Here is a 26,832-nt window from a genome sequence, read left to right as displayed (position 1 = left end):
GTCCAGACGGCTGCATCAGTGACTTGTACCACAATCTGTTTTCATTGTTCCCAAGTATCAACACAAAACCTGTTGATGCAATGAAACAGTAACTTCAACAGATGGACAAAAGCGTGTTCCATTTAATTTATGTTTATTTATTTCTTTGACCATGTAACAATTGGTATTATAAAAGGCATTTTACATAAGCAAACTCAACAATACAAAGAGGAAAAGTATCTGTCAAATGTCATTGGATTGAACATCCAGTCTCATGAAAATAAACCAAATATATTATAAGTTATTAATAAAAATGAACTATGGTCTAAACTATTTTCTCTGTTTCTCTTATGTTCTGTACCAACGACTTGGCTGCAGAAACCATTTTAAATAGTCACAGCTGGGGAGTGATCACAGGTACAAAGATGGACGTATTCTCACTGAAGCTGCTCTCTTTCTTACACTGTTTCTCCCAAACAGGAGCCATGTGAGGTGTGTGGTCTGCATTTGGTCCAAAGATTGGTTTACACAAGGCGATGCACTACCCACTGCTGTACATGTATGTATAAAAAACACATGTGGAGGCCACAGTCCCCACTGCCTGCTCAGCTAGTGCCTGTGAATGGACTTTTATCACACATACACAGGGCCAATGACAAATCGTTCTGTTCAGCTTCATCTGACAAAAAAAATCATAGCTCTCCTCATCACTGCACATACAGTACAAACTGGTCCAAAGTGGCCATTTTGTGCTACTTTGTTTTCAATAGTTTATGATGGTAAATAATAAAATAAACAAAACAAAAATTTACATTTAGCCCTGTCAGCATAAAGAATTGACTTCAGTTCTTTCCAAAGTTTGTGAACTTATCATCACAAATGTTTCTACCACGTAGGCACTTGGTATAAAGAAAGTCGTTTCTATCTACAGTAAATTAAAGAAGCTCATAACTCATTGTGGAGAAATGAAGAACAATTTGGGCAAAAACAAAATGACCACAAATACACACATTGGCAGTGCTTTGGCAACAAAGTAATCAAAAAACGTACTGGTGGAAGACAGTCAATAAAAACGGAAGAAACAAAGGTTTTCTCTGTTCTCCAGCTTCTTTTAAATGAATTTATACTTAATTGATCACAGTAGTGTGGGATATTTATCCTGCATTTTGACCCATCCCCACGGGGGAGCAGTGAGCAGCCACCTGGCGGTTCCTGGGTGTCTACAGTGTCAGGACACCAGGACGCACCTGGTATCAGAGACAGGGTTTAAACTGGGAATGTTCTGCCTCCCAGGCCAAGGAATTTAAATATAACACTGAAACAGCTGAAATGATCAATAGGCGACGCTGTCATGTTTCAAGCACAGATATAAAAGGCAACACTGCTGGAAAAGATCCCTTTAAAACCATGGCATTTTTGCATTAAAACAAATATAGAATGCATGTGAATCTAAACATGTGTCACTGTGTGACTTTTAAGCATGGCGACTTATCAGTGCTGTTATTTACTACAGCTGATCACCAACTCAAACTGTTATTGTTCCCCTACCAGAATCTGTGTGCGACAGAACCGTGTTCAGTCAACATGTGAAAATGCGGGCTCCTATCGGAACATTAACAATGCCCTCAGAGAATAACGTGGGTTGAAGATTCATAAGGCAGCGTCCTTTAAAAAGTCTGACTGTGGGGAACACCTTTTCTGCCTTGACCACAGTCATAATCTATCTACATAATTAAGATTTTTTACCTAGAACTCAGGTAAATAAATTAACGTTACTAATGTGTGTGTTTTGTTTTAGAAAATTACAAAAAATTCTTACAAACACGTGTGCATCACATCTAGTTTAGCAAAGGGTGGGCAAAGCCTTGTTTGCAAATACTTAGAAAACATTACTTAAAACAAAAAAGAATGTTTTTTTTGTTATATTCCTCTTCCACAATTTGATTGAAAGTGCTCTGCACAGAAACAAGCTGGTTATTTTAGTGATGATACGTCTGCACCTGTGGCACTTTAACAGTCTTGATCTCTGCTATGTGAGAGGACTTCTGGATGATGCAGCTGGTGATCCCAGAGGCACCGTCCTTCCCCTGCGCCAAGTTAGTCAAAGCCATGGCTGCGCTGATCTCCTTCCAGTATGTCTCATCCCTCATGCCCTTTTTCTGTACAGTTCCAACACCGATGTAGCCACTGATGAGCAGCAAAACATGTAAAAACATGGAGCAAGGATCAGAATTCATGTTCAGTTTGAGATGAACAAGAACCTTGCAGGCAACAAAAAGTTCACGTACTTGTCACATTTACTTGTTTTATGGTCCACGGTTTCTGAAAAATAAGAGAAAAAGGTGAAATGTGTGCGTTCCTGTGAGCTCTGCATGCTTGTGCCCTGTGCAAATGTGTTGTCCTGTCTTCTGTCTTGCTTCCAGCACTGCCTATGATGACAGGCTTGGCATTCCACGCGGCATTTATAGAAAGCCACACGGCCGCATGCTTTGGGCTTCCTAAACAGATAAAGACTAGGTACAGAGTGAACAACATTCAGAAGACCAACGTAAACGGCCTCAGCTCTGTGCGTTTGTCTGTGCATCCTCTCAGACGTCGCACTGAAAAACAATTTCCCTCTAAAACCATTGTCCCGTCGTGTCCAGCAACATGGTGTGAAACATGGAGCTTTTGAACGCCTCGCTGTGCTGGAGTAAGTGGAATACATGTATGTGTGTACAGTATGTCCAACTGTAATTAGGGTGCGGTACACTCTCAGTAGGTGACAGGTTTAAAACATGGGGACAGAGAAAACAGAGGCGGGGGACAATGAGGCTCAAGCACCCAGCTGGACAAAAAGAGACCCAGAAATTAGCCCCCCCAGTGCCAACAGCGCTCCAGCACATGTAGATAGCACTGACCAGCCACCCAGAGGTAGAATCAGCAGCCACAGAGAGAACACGGAGCACGTCAGGCCACCAGCCGGTCACAATAACTGGACATGACCTTTTATCATTACTTTGTACAGCAGTAAGATAGATATTTTAGGCCGTGTTCCGGTTGAGAAGGGTCAGTCTTCATCTGGACTCTTCTATTTCTGTCTCTGCCAAAGTTTGTCTCCACAGCGTGACAACTCCTGTGCCTGACACCAAGCCTCTGTTTAGTGGTCAAAAGCCAATTTCTTACATTTTTAGGTCAGAGTTTTGTTCCCTTCTGTTATTTTATCCACCTTTCCATACGCATGGAGCTGCACCACAGCTTAGTGCTGTTACGAACGCCTACTCTCAAACATACACGAGCGCTCACGCGACACAGGCTTCCTTGATCCCAACTCAAAAAGGGGATACTTCAAATCACTGTTGAGTCCTGGCCAAGCAAACGAAACAGAACCCAAATGCACAACGCACAACAGAACTTAATGATTCATTTAATTAAACACAAGACAATACAAGGAGCTGCAGACAGACGGACTACAATTAACATGTGGCAAGATACTAACTAAGTGAGAATCCACTGCATGTGCAGGACAAAATGCTGAAAACTAAACACTGCAACAGCACGACAAACAATTCAAATACACAGACTAGCACTTTAACGAGAAACAAGCAGACACAACAGACATTTTAACAGCACAGAATACTAGAAAAAACAAGCCATGAGGAGAAATGTACAGAACCACGAGTCAACAGTGTAGCATGTAACGAAGCAGCAACAACTGGACTCAAACCCCTGTAGGAACTTAAATTACTACACAGGTGAAGCAGATTAAACCAATTACAAACAAGAACTCAAACAGGAAGTCACACAGCGTGATGCCACAGCGAGACCAAACAGAACGAAGAGAACACAACCCAGAACAAAAGCTCCTCCAACAGGTCGGAGGCCAGAATCACAACACGCGCAACTCCCAGTTGTTTCCACTGTTTGACCGGCCACACACATTACATTACATTACATTACTGAAGACTGCACACTGGGGGAGTGTAAAAAGATTTGTGTTTTTGATGTAATGTTGATTTATTTAAATGTATAATTCAATTGATGTTATGTTGACCTTAGGCCATACTGTATGTCTTGGATGGGGGCCCAGCTTTCAACTGATCACCACTTAGTGAACCTGAAAACCCCCTAGATATGATGTTGGTTATAAGAAGTAAGATGCTGTCAAACTGGTGGGTTAGTTTGTGACACTTCTGATACACCTGATGGGTATCAATAGGCCCAGCATGAAGAAACTCAGACCTGGGGTGAGTTTGGGGAGGCCATGGAGGACGATTCAAACAGCATCCCCACTGGAGAGGGAAGCAATTGGATTCAGGCTCAATACAACTTCAGCTATTATTGATACTGGTTTTAATTCATTACCTTTTTGCATGCCTCATAATGACTGTTGTCTTAATCTGACCCAGCCTATTGCTGTCTGTAATGGGAACAGGGTTTTTGGGGCCTTCCATCTACAGCGGTTTCGTAGGAGACGCCAGTTTTCCCAGTCCCCACCACAAACCAGCAGTCACAGCCAAACCCCACGTCCATGAGTTGGCAGAAGCAGAACCAGACCTGTGTCTGCAACAGCACCTGCACTGGTTCCTCACTTTGTCATGACTCCAACCCTCCTCTTGGTTCTATCATGATGCACCGTCTCTAAGTTTCTAAGTTCTAACATTTGTTTTTTGTCACACTGTCACTTCTGGCCCCCCGGCATGTTGCTACTTCCATTACCATGACTATGAGGGTGGGTTTCTAAGTTTTTGAATAATTCTGGAATTCCATGAATAGTTAACTGAATTGGACTTTGTACAGGTCTTATTATTTAATATAATTGTTTCTTAAAACGATGTCTGGATTCTCTAATCAAGCTTGGTCTTTTGGTTCCATTAGCCCAAATAAACATTGCATCACTCTCACAGCTCTGCTCCATTTAATTCAATTCAATTTTATTTATATAGCACCAAATTACAGCACAAGTGATCTCAAAGCCTGTTACAATGTAAGGTTTAAGATCTTACACAACTACGGCGAAGGGTTAAAGGACAGGCTGGAATGTAGAGTAATGGCTGCCAGCCTGCTTCACGGAGGTAAATATTACCTTCTAAGTATTAGCAGACTGGCATTCAGAGAGTGATTGTTTTCATGCCAGCAGTTGCTGACAGAGCCACTAACATTGGTAGAACCTGTTCATTTGTAATCAATTTTAATTTGTCACATATGCTTTGTAAAGGTTACGTGAAAATGTGAACGTGAAAAAATAGCTCCAGATGGTTCTTTCTGTATTTCACCACATGGACGGGAGCACTACATTCACTTGGCTGCTGCACAGAATCCTACTAGAATGAAGTGAACCTATGAAGTTTACTACTCTCAATAGTGTGTAATATTGTCTTCGTTCACACAATCATCTGATTGAGCTGATCTCAAACTGGGTGAAATCTGCTATTGGGCAAGAAGAATAACATTCAGCCAGACCCCTGCTATTTAATATCCCATTAATGGTAATTTGGCATGAAAAGTCTAACAAGTGCGATGGAATTTGACTGCTCCTTGGGTTCAATGAATTACATTCCCCACAGTCAATCCTAATGTGTGTTTATGTGTGCGTGCACTTTTTCCTTTGAGCCAGAAACGTAGTTTAGTTTTCCACTGGGCTAAATCCACAGTACACTCATCTGCACCTCCTGCCATGTGTGAATTCCCACTTTATAACAGTCCTAGATAACGCTGTGGGCCCACAACTCACATATTGACATTTAGCCAATGGTATATGGCTGCTAGAGTAAGCATGACATTTATAATGCTTTAATTACAGGCAGGAATTCAGCAAAGGAGTGTGCCAAGAGACACTATTTGTGGTTTTCTTTCTAGGTTCATATGTTTTCCCTCTTTATCACCTAAAAAAGTCAAATAGATGGGCGCTATTGAGAACAAGCTATTGGAAATCTATACAAACACCTGATCTCTGTGCATATTTACTGTATGTAAAACCACATCTCTTATAAAAACACAATAAAACTACAGGTTAAAATGTCAAAATGTTAAAAAGTGGTAAGTAAAGCAGCAGGATGGCACAGGCATCCACAGACCCAAATATTTGTATTGCATTGTATTTGGATATTTGCCATATCCAAGTGAATGAGCGCCAAGTCAGTAGGATAAAGTCAGAAAGATAAAATAGCCATTCAGTATTAACGTTTTTTTGATATAGGTGAGGGGTCATTCACCTTCATCTTTAAATCTGATATGAAACGCCACAGGATGACTAAACCACAGGAGTGGCGTGAAGATGTGTCTCTCATACACACAAATCTCCCATAACGTACTTTGTGTTACTGTAGCTACACTTTCAAATTCATGCCTCCTTGTACCAGTACAAACTCAACACAAGTTGAAAACTTTACAGTCAGATTTGAAGTCCACATGAAACAAGACCGCCGAAGAAGACACAACTGACCTTAATGGTTGCATTTATACTATATACAGTTTGCACCCAGATGGTCATATCACCTGTTAGATTTCAACCATACTCTGCAGTTGTAAAATGCAATTTCCTCACTGTGAAACGGACAAAGGTTTTATATTGTTAATCCTTTGATGTTGTGCTTGGCCAGAAAAGCTAAATTAAACTCAATTTAAAAAAAACATGTTTAAAATGCAAATAAAAACCATGTCATCATTTGCAACAGTCATCAACTCATTTTATTTTCAACAGAACATATCAGTCTGAATCGGACATTTTACCATTTAATGGAAAATATGAGTTCATTTACAATTTTTGGTGAATAAAATGTGGGTTGATGAAATTTGCAAATAATTTTGATTAGAGAATTCGTCTAGGGGAATTTATTTTCTGCTTAGTTGTCACAGTGTAAGTGCTAATATTGGCATGTCTGTGTTTTAAACAGTGTGAAAGATTAGCTTCAAGCCAATAGAGTATTATTCTCCCTTGTATTTAAATTTTGTCATTACAAGAAGTTTAACAACAACAATTCTATATTACAGAATAATTGATGAGCAAAACATTTAAAATGCAGCATTTGTGTAGGTCAGAGAAAAGGTGACACATGGAAGGAAACTGAAAAAAAGTTGCAGGAATTAAAACAAAACGGATTACATACACAAAAAGTAAAAGGTGTGTGAAGGGCACGGAGTGTGATGGACTCACGGAAAGTGAGAATGCAAGAAACATGGCTCCTTACCAGCCCGGTAAACAAAGTTCGCCTCGGCCTCGGAAGAGGATGGTGACAGTAGCTCGTCGTCATATTCGTTTGAGCTGAAGGACCCAGAGTGGTTCCTTTTGCGGGCGTCCATGACCGCGTTGGCCACCATGACGTGTCGCAGCGAGTCATTCAGGTAGCGGTGCAGCAGGCTGCTCTTGTACTTGGGTGGAGAAACACAGTCCTCAGCCAGTGCAGCTGGATGCAGTCCTGCACACATGACCATAGACGATGCCTCCTTTTTGATGACACTCTGGTATATGGGCTTGAGCTCCTCTGGGCAATTTTGTGTCCCCTGAGGACTGCCTTCATCTGTGATGTCAAGAGAAATTGATTCTGATCTGAAGATGCACATGTATATTTCATAATACTTAAAAGAACACGATTCGTCTGCACTTACAGTATAGTATAGATCACTTTTCTAAGCTATTGGTATTCATAGTGCTTCCCAGTTTGGCCTCAAGAGGCCTTAAACCTCAACATGAAGAGCTGCAGTCCTCCTTGAAGAATCAATGTCAGCAAGGCCACATTTTTAAATCTTGCACTTTGGACATAATGGTGCTGGACAGAATTTGTGTATTTGTGCTTTGGAATTATGCAACAGCTGTTACATAAATACCAAATACTGCGTAACACTGAAAATTGCCACTATAGCCTCCCCCATTGGCATCCAGTAGTAGCTTGCTCTAGATACTTTATGAGTTCCAGTTTACTGTTTGGAACGAATTTGAATTTTCCCTTCAATTGTTTCATTGTTTTATATGTAGCTACCAAACCATTTCAGGACAGAAAAAAGAAATGTACGCTGGGTCAATGGGGTCAGGTCTGGCCTCATACCTTTGGAACAATCTACATTTACACAGCTCGTACATAAAGCGGGGGGGTGGTTGTAGTGTTGTGCCTGATTCAGAAGTGGAATCATGCTGTGGAACTTTCTAACCATAATGTGACAGTGAGAAGATTGTGAGAGATTCTGGCAGACAGTGGCCTGTGGCAGACACAATGCAAACACCATGCACACATTCCTCCCTCAGCCGCACGCTCTGCCTTTGCTCCTCAAAAATATAATTAGAGATCACTCACACCGCAGTGTTCTCCCTTTCTGTCCATCCTTTTAAATTGGACTACATACATTTTATTTCTATATTTTGTTTCTTGGCCATGTTGTCACTAAGAAAAAGAGGCCTTTCTCTTTTGGGAACCAACATGTTTGTATGTACTTGCTATAAATACACAGCTACAGTGAGCCACTCATTTTCAATTATGCACGGAGAGAATGGTGTCTTAATCACAGCGTGCTGCAGCCCACTGGCTTGACTGGGTCAAAACTCAACTTTTTCAGAACATGCCTTTGCACAGAATCAATCCATGCATCAGTATTACAGCAGGATAAGTACACAATCCAAGACAGTATTCTGTGATGTGGTTTGCCCTTATATAGCACGTTTTATATATTACCGGCTCTCAAAGCGCTTCTCATTCACCAACTCAGGCAAGCACACACACACATTCACACACCAATGGCAAAGCTGCTTTGTAGGTTAACCTAACTCACTAGGGGCAACTTGACACGTGAGGGGAATTGAACATTTTATTACACACAGTTTGCATTGTACCTTCGGAGCCACCGTCATCGCTGCTGATGCTGAGCCTCTCCGCGTTGCCCTGAACATATTTGTTGTACAACTTGATCCTGAGTGCCCAGCTTAGATCTGGCTGTCTCACTGTGTTCTTCAGTCGTCTTCTGGCGTTAGCAAACCAGTTGGAGACCTAGAAGAGAGTGACGTGGAGATGGAACACTCAACAAATAACATCATAAAGTTGTATCCTATTATACGAAAAAATATGAAAATATCTGCTGTGCGCCCACTTGCATTCACACTCAGAAAAGTGTTTCAGGGTAAAAGACAGAATCCAGTTGCAGAGCAGCTCTGAAAAGGTCTTGAAGATGCAATAAATACAAGAGGAGAACAAGAGAAGATTGTCACAAGAGGGAACAAAGATGGAGTCAGACTACATACAATTCCTTGGTTGTCTTGTGCAAACTTGGCAATTAAGCTGATTCTGATTCTGATTACAATATTGACAATAGTTACAAGAAAGGCACAAGGCAAACCAGCAACACATACTAACAGGTTCAAGCTTAATTAGAAGCAGCATCACCATTATCACACAAGTGGCACAGCAAAATAACATCATCCACCACAAAGGCAATAAAGACTAAAGCCAACGTGGTGAGTGGGGTCTGGCCACCATACTCAGTCAAGCAAACAGCAACAAGAAACCCAGCTACCAATTCATCTACCCACGCCCAGGGTCTGGGGGCCAGGTGCCATGAATTTAGAGATGAACACTCCCTGCTACAGCAGCCAAGGAGAGAATGCCCTTGGTCAGATCAGACAGGTGCTACACGTGTGGGAACGGGAAGGGCGAGCCACTAACTGGTAGCCTGCACAACCCCAGGCACAATGGAGCCGAATCCACCCATAAAACATCAAGAATGCATTTTATCAGTTTTTTTATATACGGTAACTCTTATTTATGGTGAATGTAGACCTACCTGTACTAGGGTCATTTGTGAATCAAGAGCCAAAAGAACTTTCTCTGTCTTGGTGGGGTAGGGGTTTTCTCTGTGCTTGTAGAGCCACTGCTTCAGTGGCCGTGCCATGTCCTGCAGAGCCTGCCGCTTGTGTCGAACTTTGCTGCCAATGTGACGACCACTATGGAGAAACAGGTAATAATGGATAGGGAGAACTAAATACTTAAAACTGCACAGTATAGAAATTAGAGTAGACTTAACGTGTCTGACTTTAAAAATGATAAAAAAATTTAAATTCATACTAAAATAACCAAGATAATGTTTATTGAACTTTTTTTTCCAATTGCTAAATCACATTTCTTAAAACCTGCACACATTTGCTTAAGAATAAACCATTGATTTCCTGTCAAATCTTAACTATTACCACTAAAACCTGATTTTCTGTGCTCAGATCAGACACACAACAAAAAGCATTCATTAGATGCCACATACCGTAAAATTATCTAGGTCATTTTACAGTAACAGAAAGTTTATCATGTAAACTAGATTTTTTAAATTTTAAGCAATGAGTGCTTCAGGTTCAATGGAAGAAGATTTCTCTACTTCTATTTGGTCATCTGTGAATTCTACAAAAGAGAAATGTCACAATCTGCCGCAAAATGTTGAGGACCCAAGGAGAACCAGAGAGGTGTTGAGATCAGATGGACCAACAAGGTCCTGATGACTGAGGTAAGATATATAAAGCAGTGGCAGCGTGCAGGCACAAGTTAGTTCAATAAACGAATAGATGGAAACAAAACCAGAAAATAGGCGTGGCCCAGATAAGGGGAGTGTTTAGATGGAGAGAAAAGGGTAAGAAAAAGATCCTGACAGGATATGCACTTACTGTACACATGTACAGAAGCATTTGCAATAGTATTGTAATAAAGTTTGTTTATACAGTACTGCACTTTGTTGAATAAACTGACTGAGTGTTCTCTTCTTTAGGGTTTGTAGGGTTGAAGCTGGGTCCTGTTTCCCTCACCATCAATTATTTCCACCAGCATTTACAATTTGCAGTTTGCAATTTTTGTTTATGTTTGGCAAAGAAGTGTTTGATTTTAAAAAACTAAATCAAACTTTAGCCCATGCATTAAAGTGTTATAGCAACCAAGAAAAACTGTAAAGTTCACCAAACAATGTAATGCAGCTGCAACTGGAGATGTCATTCATCATGACACATATTTTGACCGCTCAATAGTGGAATAGCTCAAAAGTATGTAATTTTTTCATGCAAAGCATTGCAATTAAACTAAGAGATGCCAGATTAACCAGGAAGAGACATAAAGACAACCATAGCAGCAAGGTGTGAAAACAGAAGCTAAAAGAAATAATAAAAATAATAAAACGTTGTTAGAGCAACTACTGTATCACACTAGTAACCGCACTAATATGGAGAGTTAGAATTTATGTTCACTGGATGCTACAAAAACCACATAACAGGAAAATACTGTAGGACAGAGATTCCAAAAGTCTAGTTCAGCAGGTCAGTAGTGAGACGCACAGAGGAAACATAATGGTGCTTTACTTTGCTCAATGCTTATTTCAGCTAAAAGGCCACTGACTGCAGATGAACCACATTTTAGTCTCACCTCAAATCTCCCTCTTCAAAAAATATTTTACTTGTAATTTAGATCAGTATGAAGCAGATGGGTATCTTCAACAGCGAGGGTATCATTACCACAACTTCCTAGTCAGTGAGCAGGCTGTTAGGGGTCACCCCTCAGTTCATGTGTCCAGAGACATTCAAGTAACACAAAACGTATATCAGAATGTGAGCTTCCTTTCACCTACTTCCTGCAACAAAAAAATATACATTTTATAAAGCGAACGGGTCCCTTACATGACTGACTGGACCACACAGAGGGTTTAATAACGAATACATGTATTGGAAACAGATGGAGACCTCTGTGTAGTACACCAGTGAACGCGGCCACCTACTTTAGACTTGGTGTGAATACCGACACCTAAATGAAGACCAGACTAGAGGAGTGTAATTACTTTTCTGATCGTTCAGACACAGACAAAACGCCATGTCATCACTGGTGTTTCAGTCTAGAAAGTGTTCCACCTGTAAACATATCATGTGTATGTTGTTTATTACTTTACAATGTAATGACAAACCTACAGTAGCCCATAAATGGTCATCAATATAGAATCTTGAGCACAAAAAGATCCATCCCTAAAACCTATTATCACAAGCAAACGTTCAACATACCCGCTGAGCCGGTGTCTGATGGCCTGGTTGTCTCTGATGGTCTGGGTGCTGGAGAGGAGGTCTGGATGATGTCCATCGATTACTTCACTAAAGTTCCTGCTGCTCATTTCCAAGTCCTTAGGCTTCTCCTCAAACAGGACCTGGCTGTTGAGCTTGTCGAACACTATGGCGTTCATCGTTGGCCAGACAGTCTCACAGGTCGAAACCAAGCGACAACAAACACACAGACACACACGAAAAGAAACAGATCTGTAGAAGCCTCCTCAAGTCTGTCCTGTCAAAGAAAAGTAACACACGCATAATAATATAGAAAAATGGGTTGTTGCTGAAAAAATATCCTAATATTAAAATTTTAAAAAGTTTATACTATGTCTCTGTAAAAGTTTTAAACATTTTTGTGTGAATGTGGGCTAACAAAAATCCAAATGAAAATGGTTTTGAAAAACTTTTTAAAAAATTTGAAAACTGATGAATTCTGACGAACTTTTCATTTGCGACAATAAAACACTATTCATTTTGTTTCTTGTTCTGTTCAAATCTCTTTACTTATAACGTGAGAGAATCTAATTTCTACGTCGACGCCTGATGCTTGAAAGAAAAGAATGCAGCCACCAGTCTGTTTCAACTGACTAACCTCAGTGAAGCCTTTTTCTATAGTTTTTTTATTAGCGCGCTACTGAAAGTGACGAGAAACGGCGCATGTTAATAAGAGCAGCATAAGAGGGAACCTGATACTGTAGCAAATACCGACGTCCACTGACATAAACAACACTGAACACTTTCCGTGCGCTTCCAATCTGTGCGTACATCTTTGACTGCGTAGCCGAGCTTGGGGAATTAACGTCTTTATTCAAGCTGTGTAAACAATCAGTCACGCGCTTAAAATTGAGCGTAACCTTAAGAGCTGTAAATAAGCCGTGAATCTGCGTCTTCTCCCAGTAATGAGTGAGTTACCTGGCGCCGGCCCTTCCTGCGTCCCTCTGCTGTCTGTAACAACCTCGCGTCCCGTCGCCCATTCCCCGCTCACATGTCGCAGCGCTGAGCTCCTGAGTTAAGACCGCAGACAGACAGACAGACAGACAGACAGACAGACAGACAGACAGGCAGCACCGCTCCTGTCTGCGCTCCACCGTCCAGCCTGCGCCGCGCCGCTCCGCGCCGCCCGGGACCCTGAATAACTGGCCACTCGCGCGCCTCCTTTCACGCGGCGCGAGCTCGCGAACACAGTGTAAGTAGTTTAGGCCGGTTCACGGGCCCGGACATCAGAAGGAGAGAGGCGGGATGAGACATAGAGTTTGACTTTCACCAACTGGATGTTCTCTTTTTTTCCAGGTAAAGGTGGAACAGGACTGTGTCTCTCTCTGTGTAATAGCAGTGAGGAATCCACGGTAATTATGATATCTGGTCCCATCAGGATTTGACCCTGCAGGAGGACATCCCTGATTTTGTTCTTTCATCATATCAACATGTGTCTTGACAGCAGCACCACACAGCTTCGAGCAGACAAAATTAATCATTTTTATCAAAAACGTATCAAGATAAAATAAACGGACCTATATCTGATATGTCTGTTACCTTTCCCACTGGAACTAATAAATATGACACCACTGTTCAGTCCAGCTTTGAGTCCAGTATCTCCTTAGTCATATGTCCTAATAACCGTTGTTGTCAGCTGTCTATGACAAATACACAGCTTCATGTACTAAACAAACACGATGCAATACTAACAAGGCTCCAAGACTTCTCCTGGGTTTAATGAACATGAGCACAGCAGTTTCCATAACTTGATCTTGCAATCTCACGCAAACAACTCATCTTGGGAAAAAATGTGGATACTTACAGTAGGACCTGAGACAAAGTAGGATAATGTGGCTTGACAGAAACTTGTCAAAGAGGCATTTAATAGGCAAAAAAGTGGGAGAAAAGACGGATGTCTGTAGAGACAAACTCAGGATTTGTATGATGTGGTGAGGTTGCATATGAGGACACGAGGCAGAGATCACAGAATCAGTCTGAATAATGAGAAGAAGAAGAAGAAGAAGAAGAAGAAGAAGAAGAAGAAGAAGAAGAAGAAGAAGAAGAAGAAGAAGAAGAAGAAGAAGAAGAAGAAGAAAAGAATGCGAAGCAGAATGCAATGCAGACAGGAACCGGACATTGACTCTTAAAATCAAAAGGTAGACAAGTCAAGTTACAAGTAAAGTAAATAAATATAATAATCTAAATGAAATCCTGCTGTTGAACAGAGCATTTCACAAACCTGTGGTGATCCTCTTTCTACAGGGGCTAAAATGCTTTGGCGGCAAACAGTTTATTCACAGTGTGCTCTGGTATTTCCTACTGTAAATGCTGTGCTGTCTCCAGGCAAACCATATTTCAACTGATTGTTTTGATACTTTACAACTGACAGGGATCAATGGTTTGTAGTTAACTACACCTTTAGCTGTACTCAGTGGTGTAACTCAGGGAAGAAATGTCCTTCTCAGAAGTCTATTTCTTCATTCATCATTGACTGTCATTGAAATAACTGTGCCTTCCTATTAGCCAACGATAGCAGTCGAATGTTGCGGACACAGGCAGCGGCAGCTTCCTGGATCGTCTCTTCATTAGAGCCCATGATGTGGATGAGGGGCTGTGGAAAAACAGAGGAGAGGTCACACAAGGCTGTAGAAGTGTCCTAACAAAACAAAGAGGTCTACAGGCTGCAAGAGTCTGAATCATGTCATGTATGTGATGCCAGTTCAGTGCAATGTGTAGCACTGATAAGAAGTGCGAGGTCGACGCCACACCACCCAGCAGCCTGCAGCGCTGTAGCCCACATCACATGCTTAACTATTACTGGTGATTGCAATACATATTTTTAGATGGTAGTTTGTAATGGTAACTGCCTTATGTGTGCAGTATTTCTGTGCTCTACAGTTTGACTGCGGTTTCATTATTTACACTATGATGTCCTCGCTCAGCTTAAATTGATTCATCCCCAAAACCCTCTGTTATCTGACCATTTCTTACTGACTTTTGAATTTAGCATAACCGACCTCACAGCAGTAGAAAAGAAATTCCACTTCAGTAGATATTTATCTGATAATGCTGTTGATTACATTTACAGTAAGGAGATCATTCCATCATCTTTACCTTCTGTCTTATGTAGCTACATGGACGGAGAACAGTTATCTTAACTCAAACAGATTGATTATTTTGATGAAGCTGCTACCTCACAACGTTAAACACTGCTGCAACCGTGAAGAAAAAGGCAATGACTCAAAGGACGCGAGCTCCATGGCATAACTCAGATCTGAAGCCTAACGTAAAACTACCATAAGTGAATATGAACAGTAAACTTTACAGATTAGTTAGCAACTCAAAACATGAAGGTAAACATTCTTCACAAGCAGGTTAAACTTTGGTGACAAAAGCTTCTTTCACTTGAGTGCATCTTTATGCTGTCATCTTACTTCTACAGTATATAACATTTCACTTATTTGTTCAATTTGTGCACGAGAAGAATAAGGAATGTTACAGCCCAGTGTTTTAGTTTAGACCTGTCCCTCTCCAAGGGGTTGAGGTTCCTAAACATAAAGCACATAGTTCTTGAACTGACCTTGACCACTCTTTTCTCGTGCATTGTGATACAATTGTTGGGGTCCTTGGACAGCTGGTACAGGGCCATCGCTGTGCTTTGGTGGACAGCGCTGTCTTGCGATTTCAGGTAGCAGACCAAAGGTGCCACAGCCCCGGCCACGCCAAAGGACACCCTGTTAGAGCCCCACATGCAGCAGTGGCCAATGGCGTCAGCCAGGTGGTGACGGAGTTTGACATCTCTCTGTGGGAGGATGAAGAGGCCAACATCACCCCCTCGTCAGCTCATCACCTGACGCCAGGAACTTGCAGAGCCAGTTATTTTAGGTGAACCTACTGTGTTTGTTAGCTTGGACAGTAGTGGAACAACTCCGTGATCAGTGAGGACTGCCAGATTTTCCTTGTCCTTGGCTATTTTGGCAATGGCAGCACATATACTTGCCAGAACCTCATTGTTTGTTGACTTCAGCAAATTAACAATCAGTTCCAATCCACCGACGAGGGAGCGCACCATTTCCCCAGCATCCTATATAACGAAACGTCTCTTATTAGTTGGTAGACTGTGAAATGCTCTGTTACAATGAGTACTGTAATACAAGACAGATGGGCTGATGATGAGAATGATTTAATTATTCCAGACATCAGTCAGTCCAAGTATTGCAAAACAATCAGCAGAAAACTCCAATCTACATCAGTAAAGATCTTTAGCCATCCACAAAGTTTTAAGTTCCAGACACATTTTTCATGTTCTGAGATGTGGGAGGACGACTCCCTCGCACTAGCTGAACCCCCCACTCTTCTGCTTTACAGGGTAATGGAGGGGCTGTGTCTCAGGACACGATCATAGAAGTAGATTAATAGTCACACTTGTGATCAGCAGTGTCTACTTAAATACTTTTGATCATCTTCAATGTTATTTAGTAATACTTCACTGGTCATAACTGGTGATAATTTGTGTATGCTTAGTTTCATACCACTTCATCACACCTGAATGAAAGCTAATGTTATGTACAAAATGTGTTACATCCACTGGACAGAGCCTCTGGGTAAATGATGTGATTTCTTTTACTATTTTAGTGGAGATATATGTATGGTTTGATTGTCCTCTACTGGTGTGAGGGTGCGGTCTATGCACCCTGTGATGCAGTGCCAGTTGATAGCCCCTCTAACACACAGGAAGCCTTTCCCCAGGAATACTGATGATAGCTGGCTAGAAGTCCCTGTGACAGAGGAAGCTCTCTTGAGCCACCAGCTGCGACAGACTAGCTAGAATCTCCTTAATGCCTGAGCTGAAATCTGAAACATTATAAGGCTGCACATGAAAAGACCTTTCTATCCTCCCTCTATGCTTAGAAAGCACATTATGTGCTGTTCATAATAATATGAAGTTAAAGTAGGCAGGCCAAGCTTAATGGCACTAGCTTCACTGGAACAAAACATAAATGTCTCCAATGCAAAAACAACCAACTCTACTGCATGAAAGAAAAAGCTTGGATTCAGCTGGAAAATCAGAACCCATGCTCTAGGATATCAATATTATCTCCCTTATTATTTTCCAGTTACACATTCCATTTTGCCAAAGAGGCTTCTCTGCTCCATATTCAGCTAAGTACAGATAAGATTCCTAACAGTGCTCTGTCTATGGAATCTTGCTGAAACAGGATACATGACTAGACAAATGTTTACTGTGGAGGAAGTCTTTGGTAATGTACAATACATTACCTTGGCATTCTCAATGCATGGACAAAGAGCCCACGCAGCACTGGACTGAACATCAGCACTGGGATTTTTCAACAAGGACCATAATAGACGAACTCCATCAAGCTGGTCAATGATTCTAAGGATAGATAAAGATAGAAGGATATGTTTTAAATCTTAAAACATACATTTTTTTATAACAAATTTATTGTATCTAAAGTATGAGTGTCCCATTACTGCCCTATTGTACTCATACTCTATGAAACTATGAGAGAATGACTACAGACAACCCATTGGCAGTTGGAAGTAGCAGATTTTGCCACCTTCTCGTGTGCTAGAGCCCATCACATCATAATACATGTAATATTAGCGAACGCTGCATATTTTATTTGGTCGCAGACAATGAAAAGAACATGCAGAACAAGCCAACGCTAAACACGTTTCTTGAGTGAAAATGGCGGCAGTCACTGATTTCATTTTTACGTGCATCAGTATTTATTGTAATTCCTTGGTTTTGTCTGAAATAAAATGCATTAGCTTGTATGATAGCATTTTTACATCATTAACAGTGTAAACTTGGTAATTAAGTTCTATTAATTCCTAAGAAGAAACTTTAACAGCAATTTAAACCGAAAAAACACTACGAGAAGCTCTGTAGTGTTTGGTTGGTTCAAATGTACAGTAAAAAGAATAAACTAATGGTTACTGAGTTTTATGTTCTTGAAAAGAGGGATGCCAAAACATTTGAACACTGTATTTTTTTGTTTTAAACTAATTTAATCTGCAATGTAATAATCACATTTAAGACCCGAGACTACATTTATTGAGAAAACCAAAGACAAAGACTTACACCATGTTGTCCTTATCTGTGGCACAGGCACCTACTGCCTTTGTTACATTCACGAGCAGCGCCTGTGTAAATCACACATGCAAAAAAACAAAAAATGCTTCAATTGATACAGAAAGATATTAAGTATACATGAGCATTACTAAAGAGTCATTTCAACATGCCTGGTTTGTCCGGGTGAGCAGGTGAACTAGTGGCTTGATGCCTCCACACTTGCGGACAGTTGTTTTGTTAGCAGGTATCTGTGCAAACTCCCCCAGGGCGCCCACTACGTTGACCAGCACATCTTCTGGTTGATCAGTCAGCAGACCTATTAAAGTCTCCAGGGCTTTATACTCCTGAAACCTTCCAAGGGTGAAGATGATGAAAATAAATGCTCTTAACGAAGCTATGGGGATATGAACATATGCACACTACTCATTCTCACAGCTCAAACTGTCTAAACTAAATAAATACATAACAAAAACTGAATACGTTCTACACATACAGTGTTTGTTTGGACTGAATGTATCTAAAATAAGGCAGTATTAAGATGCAACGCATCTCTGTACTCTATACAAAGTGGTTTGGAAAAAGAGGACTATTCACAAAAAATGACAAGACTAAAACACTACATTAATTACTGTTGAACAATTTCACAAGATGATATTTTATACTAAAGGGCACAGGTACTTTAGCACAGTGATGTTATGTCCAGCAATGCATGTTTAAAAATAGATTTTATATATTATAAAATCCCCAGTCAATTAATTTTAAACTAAGTCTGCCCAAGTCTGAATGTTACGACCTGACAACTACATAGTAGTACCTAAATTAATTATTAAATGGTACAGTAGGAATTTATAATATTTTAGGAAAGGTTCATAAGCACAAGGAGCCAAGATGAGAGCCAGCATTCGACATTCACACCAGCTTCAGCTTTAATTGCCTAAGAAATGCATTACATAAAAAGGGCTTTGGGGAGGTTGTATTGCCAACACTATTTAGGTCAAATGCACTCAAATGACCTTGCATAAACACAGACACAAGAAAAATGCAAATATACTGTAGGTGTAGGTGAAAAAGACTAGCAAGCAAAAAAATGCCATTTGTGCAAATGCTGACATTACTCCTGAAAAAAAGTTATTAATGTAGTGATAATAGTGAGTGTAGTCATACTTAGCCACATTCTCCTTGCTGATGGAACACTTCCAGATTGCCCCAGTGGCAGCAGCCAGGAGCTGCTTGTTCTCCGCCTTCCCCAGAAGTAAAACCAAAGACTGCAAACCTTTGTATTTACGCACCAGGTCACGGGTTTGCTTGTCCTCGGCACACTAAAAACACAATGAGGAAATCTGGCCATACAACATCTATTCAGGAGAAAAAAATATTTGTATACTGAAATTATGTGTGAACATAACTGCCGTAAAAAGCGGTACCTTGAAGATTGCACTGGCGCAGTGCATTTGTAGCTCATCATTGTTACTGGTCAGGTTTTTGACCAAATCTTTGATCATGCCCTCTTTTTGAATGGCAATTCTGTAACTTTCCTGTAGTCACACAATAAATAAGAACCACATATCATCTCAGATTTACAACGTCTACCACACAGTGTTTAGACTTTTTATATATCAGATGTGCTTTTCAGTGGCAACTGGACATTTTAATTTAGTTCATGACATATATTATTTCTATTCTCCACACCTTCCACATTTTATCACATGTGGATGCATGAAGCCGGCATTTTTGTGTCTGAAGGTGAAAGCTTGGCCTCACTGGAACAGTAACACAGTAAGGTTTTGTAGCAGTATACAGTAATTACTTTCTCAAGCTTGGTGGTTTGAGCATTTATGAGGCAAAAAGCAACCAAAACCCAATCCTCTAATCACCTCTGAGGCACACTCCTGCAGGGTGCCAACCACAGGGATAAGCATGTTCTCATGTGGAGACTTGAGGAGGTGTCCCAGTAGTGGGATGGCCCCAGCGTTACGAATGGCCTCCTTGTTTTTAATGCTCTTGCTGCAGCTCCACAGCGCTAGAGCTCCACAGCGGGCCACATCCACATCCTTCTCCTCATTTGTATTCAGGTTGGCAAAATTAGGAACACAGTCTAGTAGTTTGACCTGTACACGGAGACAGGGAACATAGCTAATGAATGAACACAAACACTACACAAACTTGGTCACATTTTTAGGATTATGTAACTTAGTTTTGCAGGATTTGTGATAAAGGATGGCTACAGATGTGAAACACACTGCATACATCAATTCATCTGCCTTTACTGTAGGTGAATTGATACAAAAAGCAAAAATACAATTTTGATGTTTGTACTTACTAGTTTCTTGATACCAGCATACTGCCTGACAGTTCTCCTTCCTCTGTGGAACCTAGCCACGTTGGCAATGGTCTCAGCAGCCAGGGCTTTGAGGTCCATGACTGGTGAGTCCAGAATTTTTATAATGCTCTGCAGGCCTCCCATGTCTACAATGGTCCGACGAATTTGCACATTGTGACTTATTTTCCTCAGGATTTTTAGAGATCCAATCTAATCACAAAATATAAATCAAACAGTAAATTGATTTATTAGTTTTTCCAAAAATAAAAAGGGAGTAATTAGTTATTTCTATTAGTGAAGACAAAAATCTACACAAAAAAACTAAATAAAAGTACAGTAAGCCTTAAAATGATCAATATCTTATTCAGCATAAAGGACAATAAGTGACATACTTTCAAGGCATACAGTCTGCCCAGCACTAGTGCTGTACATCTACAGTAGTAATCTACAGCCTGGCACATGCAGACAGTTATGTTTATACACATACGGAAGCGGTTACGTACTTTGCATTTGACTTCATCTGTATTCAGCAAGTTGATGAGGACTTCAAGGCCACCTAGATCCCGAATAGCCAGTTGGCATGTTTCTTGCATCAAATTAAAGTCCATCATTGCACACAAAGTGAGTACAGTGGCTGTCTGGTCTCCTCCCTGAAATAAATTTGTATATACTAGAATTGGATCTCACTCATTAGCAATTTAGTAATAACGGCACTTTATGTCAACATGAAGAGGAGAAAAAGATGTCAAAATCAAAATTATTTCTTAAACACAAGTCCAGGATTATCATTTTATTTAATATATTCAAATATCATATCACCAGAGATGATGGAAGTTAACTTGACTCTACATATAACCTGTGTTGGCAGTTAGGATTTTAATGTGTCAAGTCAATTTCACCCTTTTCCACATGTTCAAATATTCTGGTTAAGTTGTGCGTGTTTTCCCTGTTGTTCAGCCAAGGCCTACCTGTACTTGTAGATCATCATTTTTGGTATTGTCCTGTAGAAGTTTTTTTTTATTGTTTGTAGTGACATCAGTTTTTCCAACTATGTGCTTTCCTCACACTTCAGAAGGACTTTGAGTGTCTGGTCACTAATTTATTAACTTAGGTTTTTGCACAGATGACAAAAAATAGACTTTAGTCTGCCTTCATTTTTTTCACATATCTTTCTGTCCAAATGTAAAAAGCCATTAGACTCTAGTGGCTTTTTACATCTAATGATTAGATGAAGATAATGTTCCCATACCTTAAGGTACTTGACCAGTTTTTGGATCTGCCAGTATTCAGCAGGCAGGTCTGTGCTACTCTCCGGGTGGCGCTCTGCCTGCTCCTCCTCATCCTCACTTTCAGATGAACTTTCACTAAAATGATCCACTGGCAGGGCTCCCGCAGTGGTCTTCCTGAATAAAGACATGACATACCATGGTCATCTCACACAAAGAAATTCATTTTAACATCAGTAAGTCACAGTTTGATTCACACCCGAATCAATCTGCTTCATACATGATGTTTTCCAACCGAAATCAAGACTGAATAGTGAAACCTTTCCGTATGTGATGACGTAGTGAAAGCGGAGCAGCATTTTTAACAAACTCAAAGAAATCTTTTTAGAAGCCTTTTACAATTTATCTGTCAGGTGAGCAGTGATTAGTATTAGAATACTGCAATATGTCACATCAGGCATCCTGAGAGCACTATTTTTATTAGTGAGGCCATTTGCGAGCTATACAGTATGATTCCAGACTCAGTAATGTGCGTTTCTGTTTTTTCAGTCAGTGTGGTTTATTTTTGCTTTGGATTGTGACTGTATTGAAACTATTAGAAAAGAAAATTCATATATTAGAGACTTTTTTGTTCTAATGTTCTGGTTCTGGTTGTTCACGTCAAACACTCATGCAGCACTAATTTGATTTTCCACTACAAAAGGCTTATTTTGAAAGCAATCCAAAACAGCAAAATTTTACAAAAAAGCCACAAAATTAAAAGTGTTGTATTATAACGCACACCACCACCCTCTATGGCCTTGATTCTAAACATATAGTAGAACAGTATAGTAACCATTGCATTTGACAGGTGCATTAATTAAAATGGCTGATCAGAGTACAGTTCGCCTTAAGTTCAATCTCCACAAAGAGAGATCACATTTTACATTCTAATAATACTTCAGAGACTAACATTTTCTGGGATGACACTGGTCCATGTAAAGAAAACACTGCGTTAGTCTTGGCTCCAAGTCCCAGCTGTTTATTTTGTTTTTCACCAATCGTCTCTCCCGAGTTCCTCAAGCATTTTTTTATTTCCACATCACTGTAAAGATAAGATAAGGTTAATTTCATTCATTAAAGATTTATCTTTAGCCATGGTGAATGTATTCATCAACTCAGATGTGCGTATTTGAAAACATTTGCACTTGCACTTGCACAAATTCGTGAACCATGTGCCCATAGTTTTCATATCTGTCACTTAGACAATAACGTGAATGATAAACTCAAGACATTTCAGGTTGTTTCTTCTGATGAAATTTCACATACCCACATGCACACGCAAGACCAAGAGTCTTCCATCTCAGACATGGTTTGTATTTCTTCCCATCATCTGCCCCGACAGGTGTGTGCTGTTGTCTTGCCTTCATATCTACAAAACCTTCCTGTTGCTCATAGGACCTATGGGGTCGGCCTTGTTCCACTGCATCACCGTGCTGGCTCCTTTCTGTTGAAGGACATTCCTGAACTGCAGAATCCTGTTAGTAAGAAGAGAATGGCAGAGACTAAAGAGCAAGAAAAACATAATCACAAAATAATCATTTGAGGTAATTCATGTGCTGTTAAAGGAGGTTGAGTTTGATGCTGGTGCAAGGAAGAGATAGTAATTGCAGGTGTTTTCATCCAACTTTACCTGTTTGTTTATGTTCATAGAAAAATTAGGAAATCTGCTCTTCAGAAGTGCTACCAGGTCCACAAATACCTCACTTTTTCGCTCATAGCTGCTGTCGTCCTCCATCTGTTGTATTCCCTGTGAAAAGAAAGTAAGAAACAGACTTTTTATAAAAATACAATAAAAGCAGAAGAAGTTTGTTGTTATCTGAAGACTCAAAGGAAGTTTAAACATGTAAATTGCTAAATCAACTTTTAAACACCACTGCTAGGTTTTCTTTGGTATCAGTGTACTGAATTTGTTTTTTTAGGATTATTGAGGTTAACTTCTTCACATTCTGCAGAAATATTATTAGTGGAAAAATTAAAACATTTGACATAATGAAAACATAGTTCCAATTGTGAAACACATTCAGAAGTGATTATAGTCCCTACAATTGTGTTGAACTAGTAAATTTTATTTTATTTTTGTCCATTTCAAAGGCTCAAAGTATTAAATATTGCGAATGCACATAATGACCTATTTTCGCAATAGGATTTAAATAACCACACATGCAATATTAGTGCAACAGTTCAAATGGAACTGTGTGATAACATGCTTTTGCTACTATTGCAGTCAATCATGTGTTCTAGTAGTCTTACCCCATTGAGAAAATCTCCATCACTGCTGCAGGTAATGTAGAGATTTTCTGTCTCATAAGGCTCGATTACAAGGTAACACATGTCACCATGCGCCTGTCTCCACAGAGGGGCACGGCAGCCATTTGGAAACTCAAAATCTAAAAACACATAACCACACGAAGACATACTTTATAAAAACAACTAAATATGTAGTCGACACAACACTAATAGAAAACATTTAGTTGTACAAGTTGTGTTAGTTTAGGATAGAGTCATAATTCATATTACATCAAAGTAAATCCTACAAAGAGGACACAGTGATAGATCACATTTTATTTTACATTATCTGTAAAATAAAATACCCCTGATCACATTATCTGTTATTTTTTTACATTTTTACAGCCATTAAAGAGAATGTCTTATTTATCAGACGTTAATTGCTTCCTTATTATTATACCAAGAACTCCATCCATCTCATTTGTGACAGCAAAAACACAGAATTAATGTTAATGCAGTTGCTTTTGTGTAGCTTAATGCAGAGATCATTCAAACCTGATGTGTATCGAATGGACTTCAAGAACCTCTCTTCCCCTTCACTGCAGAGCTTTTTCAACAACTCCACTTCATTTTTGACTGCAGTCGGGTCGAGCTTGACTTTTCTGTAATAAAAATATAATGGAACAAAACATCTGATTCCTCTTGTTCTTCTGTCTTTTAGAAATATGTTGCAAAGTTACAATCAAAACTAAGCTGATGTGAAACAGGTGTAACTGGTAGAGGACTAAATGAGAAACACCCACTCTGAGATGCCTTCCAGAAGCTTGTTGATGAGCCTCTGATCCATGATTTGGAGCAACTGAAACAGCTTGACCTTGACTTCTGAGGATTTTATTTGGTCTTGGTCTTTCCCTTGATCTTGCATGTGACTCACATCAGTGTCAGCGTCGTCTCTCTTAAGGAGGTCGGCAAAGTCCTGACCAAGAATCTTAACTAAAGGATCTCGATTTCCTACACAATAGAAGAGGTTAATTTTAACCCTTAAATTTCAAACTTTGACCACAATGTGTTTACAGTATGTATGTTTGTTGTATGTTTCTGAAGATGTATGTTTATGAAGATTTTTTTGTTGGAACCTACTTTACAGCAGGCTTCAAATGTACCGTACTTTTTGAACACAATTCTTTTCCAAACGGTGAGAGATTATGTAAAAATGCTAGTTCCTGGATAACATCAAATAAAGTAAAAAACTCAAACTCCACCTGGTTATTGTGCTTACCTTCTAGACATGCCTGAACTTCTCCCAGCCTCTTAGCTTCTGCCAGATTAACTAGTTTAGAGAGCTGTCTGAAGCTTCGCACGTTAACAACAGGAGGGGAGAGCTGTAACAGTGGATGACCTTCTCTGTCCTTCTCCTGTGACTGTATATCTGAGTCACTGGGGGTAAATAAGGCAAAAAATATTTAATTATTAATTATAACCTTTTGATTTGAATTTAACTGGGTTAAGTGTATTTGGGCATTAGAGTGGCAGCATATCCTGCACATACATGTCATACCAAAATCACACCCAACAATGCACGTGGACCTCAAGCCAGCTACAGTAGACGCATGCTTCATAATTAGACTGACCTGATGTCATAGTCTGATTCTGATTCAAAATCAGAGGCCACTAAAGCAGTGGTCCACTGTAGTGGCTCATCAAACACATGCTCTGCCTCCTCTGGGTGTTGAGAGCTGAACTGCTCCACAAAGCGTAGGATTTCATTCATCAAGGACTCATTCATTGGCGTAAGCTCTAGCTTGGCAGTACCAGAACCTGCTGTAGTCCACTTGGCACCTCTGCTCAGTGAAATCCCCATGTCATCTGATGGATGAGTCAGAATCTGAAAAATTCAGAATATTTAACATTTAAAACCATCATAAACAATCAAAAGCTTTAGTATTGGGATTATGTGCCATGAGTATATTAAAAGAGTCCACAAAGTAAGTTGAGTCCATCAAATATTTAAAGCTTTCTGTTTCTTTCTGTTGCCCGAGAAAATAGCTAATTCACAAATAGATGTGTTTCTTTAGATCAACATGGTTTTTTAGTTCTTCCTGTCACAAACGATGACGATCACAAACCAAAGAAAAAATGGAGTCTAAAAACCTGTGTCCATCGTGTCTAGAGTAAAATACCTTCATCAGACCATAGAAAATGCAGTAATATCTATTGTTTTTTGTGTCTACTCGGATGTAATACCAAATTCCTACGACAGTTGTAAACAGAATTTATCGTTTGTATCGCCGACAAACGCTAATTAACTTGTAAGGTAGAAATTATTTAATCTTTATCGTTGTCAACTTCACCAAAAACGACATCTAGAATTATCTGTCTCAAGTTACAAGCGTTACCAACCACAACATCGACCACTGTTTAATGTTCGGTTTGTCCTCGTTCCATCATTATTAGCTACATGTGTAAATATATAAGATAATATACAAAAAATATATAAAAACTACTTCACTACAAACTTACCGTAAATTCCAAGTTGCTTTCCTGTTTTAAACAAGTGGCTATTGGTGAATGTGGAAACAAGCTCACGTTCCTCTCACGCGTCGTTTTCAGTTGCTAAGAAACGGAGACACACAACGGAAAGTGCATTCAGCCAAAAATGTCTAAACTCAATTCTCTACAATTGTAGCCAGTGGCGTCTGGTTGTTTTGTAATACATCAAAAACTGATTCGAAAGTGAAAAAAATAAATCACAACACTGAAAATAGTTTTAAAAACGGAAAAATACAAATCAAACATTTAAAATTAAGATTCAAATATCGGGCATTTTTTATTAATTCTTCTGTAACTATTTCGTGTCTTCAAACATTTACAGCTTTGAAATATACAACAATTCATTAGTTCTAGTTCTAGTTCTTACACAGATGAATGAAAGACAAAGAAA

General features: G+C 39.8%; 2 protein-coding genes across 4 annotated transcripts; both read right to left on the bottom strand.

The window, feature by feature from the left end:
* Positions 1-121: 121 nt before the first annotated feature.
* Positions 122-13,061, bottom strand: mkxa (mohawk homeobox a). 2 transcript variants are annotated; one of them, XM_029146157.3, is made up of 7 exons: positions 12,917-13,061; positions 11,963-12,236; positions 9,727-9,886; positions 8,783-8,936; positions 7,149-7,478; positions 2,268-2,301; positions 122-2,166 (listed from the first exon to the last, which is right to left on the bottom strand). In XM_029146157.3, the coding sequence occupies exons 2-7, from the start codon at positions 12,136-12,138 to the stop codon at positions 1,959-1,961; spliced, it is 1,062 nt and encodes a 353-aa protein (XP_029001990.1). In that variant the 5' UTR covers positions 12,139-12,236; positions 12,917-13,061; the 3' UTR covers positions 122-1,958. The 2 variants fall into 2 exon arrangements, with proteins under 2 accessions (XP_029001990.1, XP_055364341.1); XM_055508366.1 differs by having other exon boundaries at positions 11,963-12,231; positions 12,917-13,055.
* A 634-nt stretch (positions 13,062-13,695) lies between these two features.
* Positions 13,696-26,571, bottom strand: odad2 (outer dynein arm docking complex subunit 2). 2 transcript variants are annotated; one of them, XM_029146152.3, is made up of 21 exons: positions 26,412-26,571; positions 25,523-25,776; positions 25,171-25,328; positions 24,695-24,902; positions 24,447-24,553; positions 23,916-24,052; positions 23,296-23,412; positions 22,932-23,140; positions 22,576-22,707; positions 21,647-21,800; positions 20,901-21,047; positions 20,398-20,607; positions 19,952-20,185; positions 19,502-19,612; positions 19,242-19,396; positions 18,248-18,428; positions 18,087-18,148; positions 17,261-17,375; positions 15,876-16,064; positions 15,561-15,782; positions 13,696-14,591 (listed from the first exon to the last, which is right to left on the bottom strand). In XM_029146152.3, exons 2-21 carry the CDS (start codon positions 25,750-25,752, stop codon positions 14,475-14,477), a joined length of 3,195 nt encoding a protein of 1,064 aa, XP_029001985.2. In that variant the 5' UTR covers positions 25,753-25,776; positions 26,412-26,571; the 3' UTR covers positions 13,696-14,474. The 2 variants fall into 2 exon arrangements, with proteins under 2 accessions (XP_029001985.2, XP_055364340.1); XM_055508365.1 differs by lacking the exons at positions 23,296-23,412; positions 23,916-24,052; positions 24,447-24,553; ... (2 more) ...; positions 25,523-25,776; positions 26,412-26,571 and having other exon boundaries at positions 22,936-23,107.
* Positions 26,572-26,832: the final 261 nt, after the last annotated feature.

Source organism: Betta splendens, chromosome 4, assembly GCF_900634795.4.
Source record: "Betta splendens chromosome 4, fBetSpl5.4, whole genome shotgun sequence".
Taxonomy (NCBI): Eukaryota; Metazoa; Chordata; class Actinopteri; order Anabantiformes; family Osphronemidae; genus Betta; species Betta splendens.
The sequence above is the reverse complement of the archived record's forward strand: the minus strand, read 5'-3'. Positions and strand labels throughout refer to the sequence as shown.